This window comes from Pseudorca crassidens, chromosome 12 (genome assembly GCF_039906515.1).
Source record: "Pseudorca crassidens isolate mPseCra1 chromosome 12, mPseCra1.hap1, whole genome shotgun sequence".
Taxonomy (NCBI): Eukaryota; Metazoa; Chordata; class Mammalia; order Artiodactyla; family Delphinidae; genus Pseudorca; species Pseudorca crassidens.
The window spans coordinates 27,608,352-27,626,887 of record NC_090307.1 but is presented as its reverse complement, the minus strand read 5'-3'; the positions used below and the strand labels follow the sequence as shown (position 1 = coordinate 27,626,887).

At 38.1% G+C, this 18,536-nt stretch overlaps 1 protein-coding gene across 1 annotated transcript; it reads left to right on the top strand.

Annotated features, from left to right (window-relative positions):
* The first annotated feature begins 1,534 nt into the window (after positions 1 to 1,534).
* HAUS1 (HAUS augmin like complex subunit 1) lies at positions 1,535 to 17,745 on the top strand. The gene is made up of 9 exons (XM_067699215.1): positions 1,535 to 1,668; positions 2,457 to 2,631; positions 12,150 to 12,285; positions 13,575 to 13,709; positions 14,556 to 14,679; positions 15,075 to 15,140; positions 15,930 to 16,001; positions 16,456 to 16,503; positions 17,503 to 17,745. The coding sequence occupies exons 1-9, from the start codon at positions 1,639 to 1,641 to the stop codon at positions 17,551 to 17,553; spliced, it is 837 nt and encodes a 278-aa protein (XP_067555316.1). The 5' UTR covers positions 1,535 to 1,638; the 3' UTR covers positions 17,554 to 17,745.
* The last annotated feature ends 791 nt before the right edge of the window (positions 17,746 to 18,536 follow it).

Sequence of the window (18,536 nt, the reverse complement as noted above, 5' to 3'; positions counted from 1 at the left end):
TCCAACGCAGCCAAAAATTAATTAATTAATATAAATAAATAAAAGGAAATAGGTTTAAAAAAAAAGTATAACAAGCACAAATTCGAATAGAGTGGTTGCCAATCCTGAGACGAATTGTCCAGAATCAAAAGTCTCATTCGAGAGTGGGCTAGGGCTCAATTTTTCCTCTACAAGCAACTAGTTTCATGACAGTAGGGACTTTACTTTCTCATTTGAAGTAAAAGGGAAATGATGAAAATAACTTTCTATACCAACCCAATGAAATCAGGGCGGGACTTTTGTTCCTCCTACAGATTTTTTGGTGATATTGAGATTTTTGTGATATGTAGAGAATTTGGCGGGGGTGGGGGGATGTCGGGTATTTTGTGATAGTGGAGACTATTAACGTTGCCTTCACTTGCGGCTGTACTAAGAAGGATCTTTCAGCTTCATCCACCAAATCCTGGTTTACACAAAACCTTAATTTGGGTGGGGCATATGAATATGGGTTATAACAGTCATCTCCTAAAACAGCTTGCAAATACTATATGGCCATCAATCCCTTTCTCTAATATTCTACTTTCTTTTCAAGATGAGCCATGGATACATACAACAGTCCTCCTGGAAATTAGGTGTAGGAACAGGTAAAATTTTGGTTTGTAAAAACAAAGTTCAGGAATATTTTGTAAAACTTGTAGTGATGAAAGTGGACAAAGGGCAAAAAGATAACTTTCCCCACCACTTATCTGGAATTTAGTTAATGAGCAGATACATATTTAACCAAAACAAACAAAAAAAGAATAAGAAAGCCATACGGTATGGTGCTGGCTAGTTAGTTGAATTTCGTTGAAAAGTTTAATCATTTAAAATAGGCATATGACTTAGGAAAAAGATATTTGGTGCTAAGTTATCCACAATTTGATGTTAAACCACATATCACAGAAAGTTAAGTACATGGTCTACGTTTCCTAATGTAACAGTATACTACAGGAGATTGTGGACAGCAGCATGGTATAACCTGAGGAGACTGAAACACCCAATAGGAGTCAGAACACTGTGGTCAGATTCCAGCTCTACCACCTCATCTTGGTCAAGTCATATACTCCGAGTGTGTGGTTTTAATGTGAAAATAGGTAAAATAATGTGTGTCCATCTATTTTACAGGATTCCTGTGAGAATGAAACAAAAATAGGAAAACACAGAAAACTATACATTCCCGTAGAAATATAAAGAACCTCTCATGGCGTTACCTACAGAGTGATGGAAGGAGAGAACTTTAGGAAACGCAAGAAATGAATGCAAGAATGGCTGAGTGGCAGTGCCAGTGCCAGCAGTTGTATGCCGTTTTAAAACAGTCTCCAGCACATTTAGAAAGAAAAAACAGCCTGGCTCTAGGCAGCTTTAGTTCTCGTCCTGGAGGTGATACCATGGAGAGCGCAGAGAGCTGCGAGGTGGTAACGGAGGAGAGCCTTGCAGTGCAGAAGCCTTGGACCAGCCTAGTCCAAGGGCTCAGCGCCTGGAGTCCTAGTAAAAACTACAACTCCCAGAAATCCCGGGCCCCAAAGGGGGCGTGCCCAACGGTGTGCGGGCGGGGTCGTCAGAACAAGCGGGGCGCTTGTCCCGCGAGAAGCTGCTCGAGAAGTGGCGGGAGTAGCGGCTATGGAAGCGCTGGAGGAGAAAGAGGCGCAGGTGATGGGGCGGGAACGGGGCTTTGCGGCATCCCGGAAACCGCGTCTTTGATACACCCACCCTGCCGGCGGATCTCCTGGGCACGCCACTTTTACTTTGTTCCTCTGCTGGTCCATATCTAGACCCGCCTTCAAGATTTGCGAGCCTCCCCGCCCCACCCTCCTTAGACCATTGCCCCCCACCCCCACCCTTGGAAAGGGAGTTTCCCTTCCTTCCCGGCCTTGCCTGCCAGGATTCGGGCTTGGAGAGGGGTTGAGGAGAGCCCCCTGGTACGAAACCTACCCCTGGAGACTGGAGGGGGACTTCTGAACCCAAAGTCAACTTCCAGCCAAGCCTAGCCGTTCACTGCTGCTTCCTACCAGAATTTTCACACCAGACCTGCTTCAGTGTCTCGCATCCCAGCTCTAGGAGTTTCCGGGCATTGCGAGTCTTGTGGTGTGTTGAGGACAACCCTTTTTTCAGACTTTGCAACTGTAATAATGCCTTAGCACCTGCATATTGAGCTTTAAAGTTATTCGAGTGATGTAAAATATTAGCCTATACTGCTTTCGTAGCTTTGGGAAAGGATAGATTATTTTCTGGTAGTTTTATCTATTGTGCTTGCTCACTTTTTATTTCCTGACATCTGATATCTCTCTCCCTAAAGACAAATTAGGATGTGAAGTAAGTAGGATGCCAGAATATTCATGGAAAGCATTTCCTTTGCTACTCATCACTTCTTGGCCATATTTTCTTCGTGCTGTTGCAAAAAACAAGGCTTAAAAATTTGTATCCCTTGTAATGGTTAGGTTGCTGCCTGGTTGAAAAAAATATTTGGAGATCATCCCATTCCACAATATGAGGTGAATCCGCGGACAACGCAGATTTTGCATCACCTTTCAGAACGCAACAGGGTCCGGGACAGGGATGTCTACCTGGTAATAGAGGACTTGAAACAAAAAGCAAGGGAATATGAATCAGAAGGTGAGATTAATTCCAGAGTGTTGAATGAGATAATAACTAGGGGTAACTAAATTGTTTAACACTGAAGTATACAAGATTGATTTAGTGTAGACTACTTGCCAGTTTTGCTTCTTTATTTTACCCAGATTTGTCTTACACTGTGTTGTTATAGAAACTGTCATAAATTTCATTATAGTATATATTTTATTGATACTCTGATGGTGAAACAATAACCCCTAAAAGATAAGAGTCTAAACTTATTAGCCTAACATATACGATACCTGTGGTTTTTCACTTACATATCTTTTGGTCTCTTTTCAGTCTCCATGCTTTAGTTATAATGAGCCATCATGACACCTGAGGTGGCAGCCATGAACTGTGACTTGAACAAATCACTCTGTTGCCATGTATTCATGGGACTGCATGAGAATTTTCTGCTGTGCATTATGTAGTTTAAAAAAGTGTATTCAGGGCTTCCCTGGTGGTGCAGTGGTTGGGAGTCCACCTGCCGATGCAGGGGACTCGGGTTCGTGCCCCGGTCCGAGAGGATCCCACATGCCGCAAAGCGGCTGGGCGCGTGAGCCATGGCCGCTGAGCCTGCGCGTCCGGAGCCTGTGCTCTGCAGCGGGAGAGGCCACAACGTTGAGAGGCCCGCGTACCGCAAAAAAAAAAAAAAAAAGTGTATTCAACACATCCATTGTCTTTATAACACAAACCACAAAAATAAAGATTGGGACTATACAAAAGAGGAAAGAAGTGAGATCTACGTTTGCCTACACTTAAGCAGGTGTATGGCATATGTTACATATGTTGTTTTGAATGTAGAGCAGTTTATATTGTAAATCTATTGCATATGTGCTTTTTTCCAGTTTTCAACATTAATATGCAGTAAAGTGACTTTTTGTTTGGTGTACTGTTTTAACACACATGGATTCTGAGAACCACCCCCACAGCTAAGATGCAGAACAGTTCTGTCACCCCCAAACACCTCCCCTGTGATGCTCCTTTGTAGTCTTACTCTCCCGTATGCCTTTAAACTTGTTTAAATTTTAAATGATTTTATTTTAGTAGTTACTAAAATAAAGTATGGAGAAAGGGGCTTTGAGTCCAGAAAAATCTTATTTTGCAAGAGCTTTCTTTTTGTCTATACTATTATGTAATGAAAATTCGAATGATTTTAAAAGTAAGATTATTCATGGCTGTCCTTGAGTACTTTTTTTTTTCCCTTGAGTACTTTTTAGGGTGGCATATATTAAGTAGCAAATGTTTCTAGTAATACATACAAAATTTTGACACAATTTTCTGTACTAAAGTATCCAGAAGAGCCCTGCCACCATTGATATCTTAACTCTACACTTCATGTACTTTATTTTTTTCTTAAAATATTTATTTATTTAGGTTGCAATGGGTCTTAGTTGTGGCATGTGGGCTCTTAGTTGCGGAATGCAGACTTCTTAGTTGAGACATACTCTTAGTTGTCACACACATGTGGGATCTAGTTCCTTGACCAGGGATTGAACCTGGGCCCCCTGCATTGGGAGCGCAGATTCTTACCCACTGGACCACTAGAGAAGTCCCCATGTACTTTATTTATTTATTTATTTATTTATTTTTTGCTGCGTTGGGTCTTCGTTGCTGCGGGTAGGCTTTCTCTAGTTGCGTCGAGCGGGGGCTATTCTTCGTTGCAGTGTGTGGGCTTCTCATTGCTGTGGCTTCTCTTATTGCGGAGCAACAAGCGGCTCCGAGCGCAGGCTCAGTAGTTGTGGCTGGCGGGCTCTAGAGCGCAGCCTCAGTAGTTGTGGCACACGGGCTTAGTTGCTCCGCGGTATGTTGACCTTCCTGGGCCAGGGCTCAAACCTGTGTCCCCTGCATTGGTGGGAGGATTCTTAACCACTGTGCCACCAGGGAAGTCCAACCCCCCACGTACTTTATTTTTTCATTTTTTTTAAGATATTAAGATTATTTTTATTATTTAAAAAATTTTTTTTATTTTTGGCTGCATTGGGTCTTTGTTTCTGAGTGCTGGCTTTCTCTAGTTGCGGCGAGCGGGGGCTACTCTTCGTTGTGGTGTGTGGGCCTTTCATTGCGGTGGCTTCTCTTGTTGAGGAGCACGGCCTCTAGGCACGCGGGCTTCAGTAGTTGTGGCATGCAGGCTTCAGTAGTTGTGGCTCACGGAGCACAGGCTCAGTAGTTGTGGCGCACGGGCTTAGTTGCTCTGAGGCATGTGGGACCTTCCTGGACCAGGGATTGAACCCGTGTCCCCTGCATCGGCAGGCGGATTCTTAACCACTGCGCCACCAGGGAAGTATCCCCCACCACGTCCTTTAATTGTTACTCCTCTTTTCTAAGTTTTTCCTCCTTTTAGACAGCGAAGCTGTCAAGCAGAGAACAGAAAATTTATGGAACCTTGTAACAAATATAGATTCATATACACTGTTAAGGAACTCCTGCTTCCAGAGTTTCTAAATTTTGAGTAGTGATACTATATAGCCCCCAGAACTTGAATGACTTTTGAGCAAAAGATCATTTCTTTGATTTAGTTTTTATTTCTGCACAGTACAGTTCTTTGCAGCACGTAAGATTGGAACGTTTTGGAAATATTTTCAGGAATTGGGAAAGGATGTAAAAGTTTTGTATGAAGACTTTTTTTTTTTTCGTTACGCGGGCCTCTTACTGTTGTGGCCTCTTCCGTTGCGGAGCACAGGCTCTAGACGCACAGGCTCAGCGGCCATGGCTCACGGGCCCAGCCGCTCCGCGGCATGTGGGATCTTCTCGGACCAGGGCACGAACCCGTGTCCCCTGCATCGGCAGGCGGACTCTCAACCACTGCGCCACCAGGGAAGCCCTGTATGAAGACTTTTTAATCGTGACAAATACAGATGAAACTATTGAAAACATTCATTCTTTATACTGCCAATTCTTCAGTTGAGGAGGAAAATTAAAAGAAATTTCCCTAGCTAGAACCTCCAATAAAATGTTGAATAGATGTAGACATCTATTAGAGTAGACATCCTTATCTTGTTCCTCATCTTAGAGGGAAAGCATCTAGTCTTTACTGTTGAGCACAATGTGAGTTGTGGGTTTTTTGTAGATGCCCTTTTTCCAGTTGAGGAAGTTTCTTTCTATTCCTACTTTGTTGAGTGTCCATATCATGAAAGGGTGCTGGATTTTGTCAGATGCTTTTTCTGTCTATTGAGATGATCATATGACTTTAGTTTTTTATTCTGTCGATATGATGTGTTACATGAATTGGCTTTCAGACGTTAATCCAACATTTATCCATAAGATAAATCCACGTCCTCATGGTGTATAATTTTTTAATAGGTTGCTGGATTCAATTGCTAGTATTTTGTTGAGAATTTTTGCATCCATATTTATAACAGATAGTGGTCCGTAGTTTTCTTTCCTTTTAATATGTCTTTTTCTGGTTTTAGTGTCAGGATAATATTGGCCTCACAGAAACAGTTGAGAAGTATTTCCTCCTTCCTATTTTTTGGAATAGTTGAAGAATTGGTGTTAATTCTTTATGTAATCTATAGAACTCAATGGTAAAACCATCTGGACCTGAGCTTTTTTTGTGGGTAGATTTTGATTACTAATTCAGTCTCTTTGCTTACTGTAGGTCTATTAGATTATCTACTTGTTCTTGAATTAGATTCAGTAGTTAGTGTCCTTTTTGGAATTTGTCCATTTCATCTAAGTTATCTAAATTTCTGGGTACAATTGTTCATAGTATTCCTTTATAATCCTTTTTATTAAGTAGGTAGATCAGTGGAATGTACTGTCTTCTGATGCTAGTAATTTGAGTCTTTTTTCTTCTTAGTCAATCTAGGTGAAGGTTATAGCACAGGAAAGTCTGCTCTATATATATATATATATATATATATATATATATATATATATATATATATATATATATTTAAGGAAATGACAGTCACCTGATATTCATAGTGGTGTGCTTTATAGTTTATTTTATTGCCATTGTTTTAATTTTTTAAATATTTATTTATTTATTTGGTCATGTTGAGTCTTAGTTGCGACTTGCCGGCTCCTTAGTTGTGGCATGCAAACTCTTAGTTGCAGCATGCATGTAGGATCTAGTTCCCCAGTCAGGGATCGAACCCAGGCCCCCTCATTGGGAGCATGGAGTCTTAACCACTGTGCCATCAGGGAAGTTCCTCTGCTCAATATTCTGTAATAACCTAAATGGGAAAAGAATTTGAAAAAGAATAGGTACTCTATGTGTATAACTGAATCACTTTGCTGTACATCTGAAACTAACACAACATTGTTAATCAACTATATTCCAATACAAAAAAAATTTTTGTTTTTAAATCTAGGTGAAGGTTTTTCAAGTATGTTGAGCTTTTCAAAGAACTAGCCTTTGGTTTTAATGATTTTTTTCTTCTTTTTTAATCTATTTTATTAACTTTCACTCTGTTCTTTATTATTTCTTTCATTTGGCTTGCTTTAGGTTTAGTCTGCTCTTCTTTTGTAAATGTTTTAAGCTTAGGCTATTGATTTGAGATCTTTCTTCTTTTTTAATCTAGGAATTTACAAGTATAAATTTCCCTCTAAGCACTGGTTTAGGTGCATCCCCTAAGTTTTGGTATGTTATGTCTTCATTTTCATTCACCTCAAAGGATTTGATTTCTTTTTGACCCATTGGTTATTGGGAGTATGTTGTTTAATTCCACATATTTATGAGTTTCCCAAATTTCTTTCTAATTTCATTCCATTGTAATGGGGGAATACTTTGTATTATATGACGGTATTATCATTATAAAATGTCCCTGTTTATCTCTAGTAACATTTTTTGTTAAAAAGTCTATTTTATCTGATATTAGTATAGCCACTTCAGCTTTCTTGTGGTTGCTGTTCGCATTATATATCTTTTTCCATCCTTTATTTTCATTGCACGTTGCTCTATTGCACTTCACAGATATTGAGGGGTCTTTTTTTACAAATTGAAGTTTTGTGGCAACCCTGTGTTGAGCAAATCTATCATTTTTCCAATAGCATTTGCCCACTTCATATCTCTTACATTTTGGTAATTCTCACAATATTTCAGACTTTTCCATTTCTCTCTCCCTCTCCTTGGGCCTCCATATTCCCTGAAACATAACAAATTGAAAATAGTCCTATTAATAACCCTACAGTGGCCTCTAAGTGTTCAGGTGAAAGGAAGTCACATGCCTCTCACTTTAAATCAAAAGCTAGAAATGATGAAGCTTAGTGAGGAAGGCATGTTGGAAACTGAAACAGGCTGAAAGCTAGGGCTCTTATGCCAGACAGTTAGCCAAGTTGTGAATGCAAAAGAAAAGTTCTTGAAGGATATTAAAAGTGCTACTACAGTGAGTCATTTCCACTTTCAAGTCATTCTTTAATAAATACATTTCATAAGGCTATAGCTGGCATAGATAGTGATTCCTCTAATGGATCTGGGCAAAGTAAATTGAAAACCTCTGGAAAGAATTCACCATTCTAGATGCCACTGAAAACATTTGTGATTCGTGAGAAGAGGTGAAAATATCAGCATTAGCAGGAGTTTGGAAGAAGTTGATTCCAGCCCTCATGGATGACTTTGAGGGGTTCAAGACTCCAGTGGAGGAAGTAACTGCAGGTGTGGTGGCAATAGCAAGAGAACTAGACTTAGAAGTGCAGCCTAAAGATGTGACTGAATTGCTGCCATCTCATGATAAGACTTTCATGGATGAGGAGTTGCTTCTGATGGATGAGCGAAGAAAGTGGTTTCTTGAGAAGGAATCTACTCTGGTAAAGATGCTGTGATGATCGTTGAAATGACAACAAAAGATTTAGTATATTACATAACTTACTTGATTAAAGCAGTGGCAGGGTTTCAGAGGATTGAGTCCAGTTTTGAAAGAAGTTCTTGGGTAGAATGCTGTCAAACAGCATTGCATGCTACAGGGAAATCATCTGTGAAAGGAAAAGTCACATCAATGTGGCGAACTCTGTTGTCCTATTTTAAGAAATTGCCACAGAATTGCCCAGCCTTCAGCAACCATCACCTTGATCAGTCAGCAGCCATCAACATCGAGGCAAGACCCTCCACCAGCAGAAAGATTATAACTCACTGAAGACTCAGATATGGTTATCATTTTTTAGCAATAAGGTATTTTTAAATTAAGGTATGTACATTGTTTTTTAGGCATAATGCTATTGCACACTTAGTAGACTACAGTATAATATAAACATAACTTTTATATGTCCTGGGAAACCAAAAAATTCACATGACTCTTTATTGCAATATTTGCTTTATTGCAGTGTTCTGGAACCCCAGTATCTCTGAGTTATGCCTGAATTTGTATCTCTGAGTGTGAAGTGTGTCTCCTATAGACAGCATGTAGTGGGATCCTGTTGTTTTTTTCAGTCTTATAATCTCTGCCTTTGGGTTGGATTGTTTAATGCATTCCCATTTAATGTTATTATTGATATAGTTGTATTTATATCTGCCAATTTACTTTTCATTTTCTATATATTACATCTTTTTTTGTTTCGCTATTTTTCCCTTATCGCTTTCTTTTGCATTAAGTAAATATTTTCTAACGTAACATTTAAATTTCTAAAGTGATTTTTAACTTCTTTTTTTTCAGTTCTTTTTAGTGTTGCTCTGAGGTTTGCAAATAAATCTTACCAGCTCAGCTTCATATTTGTACTAGCTTAATTCCAGTGAGATAGAGAAATGTTGCTCCTATGTAGCTCTGTTCCTCTTTTCCCCACTTTTGTGGTATTATTGTTACACATATTACATCTAATAATATTATGGACTCAACAGTATACTGTTATATTATTACTTAACCATCTGTAGTCATTTCCTTAGCCCTTTACACCTTTACTACCACCACATCCTTTGTGCTGATACATTTCTATAACCCAACAATACCTTATATAAGTATTATTTTATCCAATTGCTTTTTAAGTCAGTTAAGAGAAAAATGAAGGAAAAAATGCATTTATGCTCTTTATAATTCTGCATTTACCTTTAAGGTCTGGTGACAATGAAATTCTCTCAGTTTTTGTCTATCTGGGAGTCTTCATTTTGCATTTATTTTTGAAAGAAAGCTTTGCTACGTGTAGGATTCTTGCTTGACAGTTTGCTCTTTGAGCACTTTGAATATGTTATCCTGTTGCCGTTTGGTCTCCATTGTTTCTGTCAAGAAGTTGACTGTTAATCTTACTGAGGTTTCCTAGTATATGTCATTTTTCTTTTGCTGTTTTCAAGATTTTCTCCTTGTCTTTTTTTTTTTAAATAAATTTATTTATTTATTTATTTTTGGCTGTGTTGGCTCTTTGTTGCTGCGCACGGGCTTTCTCTAGTTGCGGTGAGCAGGGGCTAGTCTTCGTTGCAGTGCACGGGCTTCTTATTGCGGTGGCTTCTCTTGTTGCGGAGCATGGGCACTACGCGTGCAGGCTTCAGTAGTTGTGGCACACGGGCTCAGTAGTTGTGGCTCGCAGGCTCTAGAGTGCAGGCTCAGTAGTTGTGGCACACGAGCTTAGTTGCTCCGTGACATGTGGGATCTTCCCGGACCAGGGCTCGAACCCTGCATTTGCAGGCAGATTCTTAACCACTATGCCACCAGGGAAGCCCCCTCACTGAATTTTAATAGATTTTCTTGAACAGATGTTTCTTCATTTGCTGTTTGTCCTTAGGAGCATTTCCAGAAACTTTAAATGGTTGTGTTTTGTTTTGGGGGGTATATCTTTGTTTTGCTTTTTGGTTTTTTTTTTTACAATTTTCACCAGTTTCACTGGAGTGTAGGTGAGCAGAGCTCCTCACACTGTTATGTTGGAAGTCAGACTCCTGGTGGATTGATTTTTGGCAAAGATGACAAGACAATTTAATGGAGGAAAGAATAGCCTTTTCAGTGAACAGTGCTGGGATAGGTGGATATCCACATGTACAAGAATGAAATTGGACCCTGCCTCATAACATATATAAGAATTAACTCAAAATGAATGAAAAACCTAAAAGTAAGAGCTGAATCTAAAGCTCAGAAGACAGCATATGTGTATATCTTCATAACTTTGGATTTGGCAATGGATTCTTAGCTATGATACCAAAAACACAAGCAACAAAAGAAAAGTAGGTAAATTGGACATCATCAGAATTAAAAGCTTTTGTCCTCAAAGGATACCATCAAGTAGATGAAAAGACAGCCCACAGAGTGGGAGAAAATATTTGCAAATTGTATATCTGATAAGGGACTTATATCTACAATAAATGAAGAATTCTTACAACTGAATAATAAAGAGACAACCCAGTTAAAAATGGATAAGGGAGGGCTTCCCCGGTGGCGCAGTGGTTGAGAGTCCTTCTGCTCTCCACCGCAGAAGACACGGGTTCGTGCCCCGGTCCGGGAAGATCCCACGGGCCGCGGAGCGGCTGGGCCCCTGAGCCATGGCCGCTGAGCCTGCGCGACTGGAGCCTGTGCTCCGCAACGGGAGAGACCACAACAGTGAGAGGCCCACATACCGCCAAAAAAAAAAAAAAAAAATGGATAAGGGAGAGAATTCCCTGGCAGTCCAGTGGTTAGGACCCCACGCTTCCACTGCAGGGGCCCAGGTTCTATCCCTGGTCAAGGAACTAGGATCCCATAAGCTGCGGCCAAAAAGAAAGGTTAAGGGATATGAATATACATTTCTCCCAAGAAGATATACAAATGGCCAGCAAGCACAGCATCATTAGCCATCAGGGAAATGCAAATCAAAACCACATTGCACTTCACACCTACAAGGATGGCTATAATCAAAAAGACAAGGTCTTGGATTATCATTTTACCGATCATTATTCAGTTCTATGAATGATCACTGTGCAAAAAAAATAAATAATACAGCTGTTGGTGAAGATGACACTGTGAAGAAATTGGAACCTTCATACGTTTCTGACAGGAATGTAAAAATCAGTAGCTTTGGAAAACAGTCTAGCAGTTCTTCAAATAGTTAAACATAGAGTTACCATATGACCAGCAGTTCCACTCCTAGTTATATACCCAAGAGAAATGGAAACATATGTTTATGTAAAAACCCATACGTGAGTGTTTATAGCAGCATTATTCATAATAGCCAAAATGTGGGAGCAATCCAAATGTTCATCAATGGATGAATGGATAAATAAAATATGGTAAATCTATACAATGGAATATTATTCTTCCATAAAAAAGGATGAAGTACTGACTGATACCTGATACAGAACGGATGAACCTTGAAGCCGTTATGCTAAGTGAGAGAAACCAGTCACAGAGGATCACATATTATATGATAACATTTATATGAAATGTCCAAATTAGGCAAATGAATAGAGACAGAATGTAGGTTAGTGGTTGCTAGGGCTTCATGGGTTGGGTAGCTGGAAAATAATGACTGAGGAGTGTGGGATTTCTTTTTGGGGTGATGAAAATGTTCTAAAATACTTTAGGTGAGTGGATTATATGTTATGTGAAAGATTACAATAAAGCTGTTAAAAATTAAAGCAAAACAAAGATCTTAGTCACCATAAAACTCTTACATCTTTTCAGCTAAGCATCTTCAAGACCTTCTCCTGGAGAGTGTGAATTTTTCCCCTGCCAATCTCTCTAGCACTGGTTCCAGGTATCTGAATGCTTTGGTTGACAGTGCTGTGGCCCTTGAAACAAAGGATACCTCACTAGCTAGGTAATTCTTGTGACAATTTTAATTTCTGCAGTCATATACACTGTAAGGTCTTGACCTAAGGAGCTTTTGTTTCTCAGGGTAATTCTGTATAGGAAATTAGCAGTGTATGCAGAAATACTGAATTTAGTTAACTCCTTATCATTGCTAGTGAGTATGTATAATTACTTCAGATAAACTTGGTATTGGTTAAATTTTAGTGTTTTCTTCTTTCAGGATTAGGTTTGTGAAGGCTGGTTCTCATGTATATTTGAAAAGGGATTAGGTATCACATCACTCCCTGTAAACAGTAAAAAGAGCAGTAGGCTAAATCATCTGTTGAGCATAGAGTAGTGATTTTTGGTTATGTCCCTACCCTATTGGATAGAGTAGGTTAAAGACCTTCAGTTCTTTGTGACAGGCATTTCACCTATATAATGACATTATCCTTCTAACAACCTTAAGAGGAAACTGAAGCTCAGGAGAGGTGAGTTAAATAATTTCTCTGAGCTAGTAAATGGCAGGGTTGGGATTCAAACCCGGTCTGACTCAAAAGTCCATAGGACTATCACTGTTGGCTGCATCTTAGCTAGGACTACTGCTACAACTTATAATCAGAGAATTATATGGCCATTCTGCTTAACTGCTAATATAAGAGCTTGGAATATATACAAATATATATATATACACACACTTAAATAGTAGAGTTTTAGATATAAGATCATGTGGGCCGTATGGCAGCAGAAATCTAGACTTGAATTAAGTCAATTCAGCAGTCAAGTCAATTCACCAAATACTAATGATATCCTAGGCATATAATCTATATAACTCTTTATGTAACTACCTGTCTCCCTCTCCCTTCCTCCCTCCCTATATATATGTGTGTGTGTATATATATATATATATGTATAGCTATACATATAGGCACTGGGGAAGCAGAAATGAATAATGAGTGCCAGCAAGTACGGTCTCTGCTCATGGTAAATTAACGGAGATGGACATGTAAAACTATAACAGAGTATGACAGCTGCAATACTACAGTAATGTACAAGCTGTAGCTAGGAAGCACAGAGGAAGGAGTAGTAAATTCCAGAATGGGAGTAAATCTTATTTGAGTTTTGAAGGACAAATGGAAATTTGCCAGCTGAAGAAGGTTATTCCAGACAGTGAGAACAGCGTGTAAAATAGTATAGAGGTATGAAACAGCATGGTTAAAGAAGAATCCACAGAGAAATAAAATCAGTTTTAGAAATGAGGAATAATTGTAATTATTGTCTTTAATGTCCATTTACGTGACTAGATTCTTCTTTTAGTTTTATCCCTGCAGTGAATGATTTGACCTCTGATCTTTTTTGCACCAAATCCAAAAACGAAGAAATCAAGCTTGAATTGGCAAAACTTGAGAAAAATCTAACTGCAACTTTAGTATTAGAAAAATGTCTACAAGAGTAAGTAATTGAGTTGGAAGTGGTGACAATTTTTATTATAAAGGCAGTAACAGGACATTAGTTTGGGCCATAGATATGATTTAAAACAACACATTAGGAAATGGGAAGATAAAATGTTTTTTTAAGTAGAAAATGACTTGGGTGAAGGTAGGAGTGGTTGAGTACATATTTTTACCTTTTACTTTATACAGTTTCTTTTTTCTCTCTGTTTTACAAATAACCTGTTTATAATTTTCAAAATGTATGTGAATTTTTTTTTTTACTTATAAACTATGGTGCAACTTAAAGTCATGTTATATTTTGTTGCCCTTTCTTACTAGAGCTCTGGTATCCCTCTTGATGCTTTGGACCTTCTTTAGGTTCCTGTAGCCCCAGAGATTAGATGCTGGGGATCAGGAGTATGTGTATGCACAAGTAATTTACTGGTGTGTAAATTTATCCAACAAATATTGACTATGTATATGCAAAGCACTGTGTCATGTCACATTTAGGAGAGAGGCCTTTGGGACCTCCATAATTCAAATTGACTTTAGGATCTGTTAAGTCACTTTTTTGAGCAGCAGATCTACTTTCTCCAAGAATAATTGGCATAAATTAATCTTGAAATTATTTAGTATTCCTTGAGGAAAATCCCAGATGGCAACATGGAGGGAAAGATGACCTAGAAGGGTGCTTGGTAGCCAGTCTGGGATATAAAATTTATGGTAGAAAATCCAGCAAGATATCTTGCTGTTATCTCCTCTTGATACTCTTGACTAATCCAGAGTTGAATCGAAAAAGTGGTAGAGCTTCCTCTTTATAATAATTTCACTGAGAAGAAAATGTTCTCAACTTCATTTTTTAAAGGGATCTCAAGAAGGCAGAGTTGCATCTGTCTATGGAAAGGACCAAAGTTGACAATCGTCTTCAGAACATGGACTTCCTAAAAGCCAAGTCAGAGGAGTTCAGGTCTGGAATTAGAGCTGCAGAGGTTTGTATGAAGGACTGAATATATTTAGCTCGCTTCAGACTTATTTTCAACTTTCATCCTCAGAAATAGGCAGTATTGTTATTTCCTTTTTACGACCAGGGAACTGTGTTGAAGGCGGGTAACTTGCCCAAGATTACACAGCTACTTAACAGCAGATCCCAATTCAAATGCAGGCTGCCAGGCCCGGAAGCTCAGACTCTTAAGCACTGCCCCCATCTTGTCACAAATCTCTGTCTGAAATGACTCGCATGCAACATAAAAGTGCTTAGGAGCAGATGTAGTCCTTCATCTATGATTTATAGCTTCTCTTTACTGTGTTATATACTGAAAATATTTCATGAGGGTCACTTGCAAAATAATTTTTTAAACTGAACTCCCTGTTTTTGTAATTGTAGGAGCAACTTTCAGCCAGAGGAATGGATGCTTCCCTGTCTCATCAGTCACTGGTAGCACTTTCAGAGGTACGCTTACTTTAACCCAATTTAACTTTCTTTAAAATGTTAGTGCACAATCTACTTTTCCATTTGTTTCTTTTTATAGAGCTTTATTCACTATTGACCTGATTTATTTTCCTTTACCGCTGTACTTTATGTTCACCAGTATTTATATCTTTATTACTTGTTTATCTATATATCTTCTTCCATTTGTTTGGTTTCCTTTATTTATTACTATATGCTAGAAACTCTTTGCTGGAGTCAGTTATATGTTATTGATTTATTTATTGAATGAATGTATCGAGGGACTATGTGCTAACCACCTAGGTCCTCCTCTTTATTCTCTTTCAGTAAAACACAGGTCCCATACTCCTGTAGAATGCAATTCTGGGGTTTTAGATTGTATAAGGGTTTTATCTTTCATGGGAAGAGGGAGAAATGAAAGGTTTTGTTTTACTTTTTTTTCTTAAGATTTTTTTGTAGTTTGATTTTTGGAATTTAAAATTGGCAATTCATAAGTATGTATTTGAGACTCTTAATTATTCCCTGATGTTCTGATTCCTCTTAATTACATTGTTTTGTATTCCTAGGCAGCATACTTAAATCTTATTCTTAATAAATGGGAGTATAACTTTCCTATTTTAGCATCTTCTAAGGATTGTTTCCATTTGTTATCCATTTATCTTTGAAACTCTTTATTTGATACATTATTTAAACTATCCTAATGTTAATGCTTTGTCATGTTTTATTTCAGAAATAGACAGTGTTTAGTTGCATTGTGAATATCTCTATTACTCTGTGTTTTTTTTCACCCAGAAATTGGCAGAACTAAAACGACAGACTATACCTTTGAAGAAAAAATTGGAGTCCTATTTAGATTTAATGCCGGTAATTATTTTTATGAAACAAACAAACAAAAATGTTCCTCTTTTCCACCTTTCCCCAAGGGCACTAAATGATCATGAAAATACTGGGTCCATGTTTGAGGATTTAAAATCTATGCTGAGGGACTTCCCTGGTGGTCCAGTGGCTAAGACTCCATGCTCCCAATGCAGGGGGCCCGGGTTCGATCCCTGGTCAGAGAACTAGATCCCACAAGCCTCAACTAAGAGTTCGCATTCTGCAACTAAAGATCCCACATGCCACAACTAAGACCCGGTGCGGCCAAATAAATATTTAAAAAATAAATAAATAAAGTCTGTGCTGAATTTTTGTATTGTATGTACATTGGATATACTTTCTACAACATTTTTTGCCTTTTGAAAAGGATTGTTACATTCTTTTTCCCCTTGCATCCTAGCTGAGGCAACATAACCTTTCTTATTTTATTTTCCTTTAAAAGAATCCATCTCTTGCTCAGGTGAAAATTGAAGAAGCAAAGCGAGAATTAGTAAGTAGTTCCATTTTTTCCTTCCGATTTTTAAAAAATAAATGCTGACATAGCTAAAGCTCCCTTTCTCTTCCTTCTTTCCTTTCTACTCAGAGGTGAGCCACAGTCCCAGACTTGCTGTGTATCATTACCATGCATCTTTTAATACTTTTATGGCATATACGTATCTTTTTTTTTCATAAAAAATACATAGTGGTCTTCTAAAATTTTGTATAGATTTTCCTGGATGGAAAAGGAGGGTTGAGAGACATAGAATATTCTAGGCAGAAGGCATTAACAAAAGCATAAGAGCTGAAAAATGGAGGACTTTTTCAAGCTTCAGCAAGTGAAGCAGTCCAGCTGCTTAGGAGTATGCAGTGGAAGATTGGGCTGAAGAAGGTCAATTGGTTTATGAGATGAAGGACCTTAAATATAAAGAAGGTTGTTCTTGGAGGCTGTAGGGGACCACTGAAAGTTGTTCTGTGTTACCTTGTTTTTTAAGCTAAAGAAAATGTGATAAAGTTATGCTTTTTGATCAGGCCAGTTGTTTAAGAAGATTTTTCTGGAATCAGTGTATAGGGTGGATTAGAGGAGGGAAAAAGAAAATTGCAGAAACTAGTTGGCCTGTTTAGGCCAGATGAGAAGTAATGAGAACAGTGGCAATGAGTTTGGAAAAGAGTGATGTGAGAGACATTGCAGAAGTATGTTGTTTAAGGAGTAAAAGTCAGAAAAATCTATTCAAGTATCACTGCAATCATTCACCTCTCTAAAGGTTCCCCCCCACCTTTTAATGTTTAATAGCATCAGGAGTCTGAAAACTTTTGGGGTGTGGGAAGTGGGGAGATATAAAAGCAAGGGGAATATCTCAAAGAATATTTAATATTTTGTAATGGTATTTTAAAAAATTTCTGTTTCAATGTTTTTCCTTTTTGCTTCCCGTATTTTAAATAACATTAGAAGTTAGAGCACCTTCTTTATGTCCTTATTTATAATATTTATGCTGTTTCTTTCTTCCTTTAGGATACTGTTGAAGCTGAACTTACAAAGAAAGTAAACATGATGGAACTGTGACCAGAGCCAAATAAATTTCATCTTAACAAAGTAAACTGAATAGGACTTTAAAGCATTATTTCCTCATGGCATTCCTTACACCTTAATTTCTGTGTTCTTAGATGAGATAATAATGTCATTATTGATAGAATAGTGGTTTCTGATTGTGTATTAAATTTTTATGCTCAGATACAGTTTTCGTATGAAAAAACATTGGTTTTCTATGCTGTTGGTGGTTAAATGTCCTTCAGTAGTTCTCTTAGGTGAACTGTGACTGTTGTCCTGCAGTCGCTCACTAGGTCAGCTAAGTGAAAGGGAAAGGTTCTGCAACTTCAGTTATGTTTCTCCCACACCCTCGATCAGCTTACCTGCCTACCTCCAAATGTTCATATATGCAGGAATTTGGTTTATGAAAAAGATGACCTTTTAAATCAGTCGTAGAGAGATAGGTAATTCAACACATGGTGCTAGATCTGTACTTCACCCCTTATATCAGGGTAATTTCAAGGGATCAAAGATTTAAATATTTTTTTAAAAAGTTAGTAAAAGAAATCATGGAGGAGTTTTAATGTTTTGATTTTTAAATAATCACAGAGTCAGAAACTTATGACAAATCCAGGAGCCATAAAAAAACGATTGAAATGTTTGAAAATTTTGAAATACCAAAACTTCCTGTATGGCAAAATCTTTCATAAATAAAATCAAACCATGACAAATGTAGTGTAGAGAAGAAGAGAGATTTTTCACTATGTAGCTTTTTGGACTTCAAAAAATTTTGTACCAGGGAATCAAGAAGCAATTAGTTTTTTAAAGATTATCTAATTGACCTTAAAAATTTCCCTCCTCTCCTTTTCCACAAATATATGGCTAAAGACATTTGTATTTCCTTTTTTGGAGACTGTCCATTTCCTTTAGCCATTTAGGTATGGTGGTTTGATCTTTTTCTTAATAGTTTAAGACAGCTCCTGATGTGTTAGCTATATTTGAATTGTAAATATTTTCCA

What these genes read in the sequence shown, in the direction of transcription:
- HAUS1 (XM_067699215.1), top strand. Translation starts at nt 1,639, where the DNA reads ATGGAAGCGCTGGAGGAGAAAGAGGCGCAG. An exon ending in AAGGATACCTCACTAGCTAG is followed by an intron (nt 12,286 to 13,574) that starts GTAATTCTTGTG and finishes TTCTTCTTTTAG; the next exon opens with TTTTATCCCTGCAGTGAATG. An exon ending in TTAGAAAAATGTCTACAAGA is followed by an intron (nt 13,710 to 14,555) that starts GTAAGTAATTGA and finishes CATTTTTTAAAG; the next exon opens with GGATCTCAAGAAGGCAGAGT.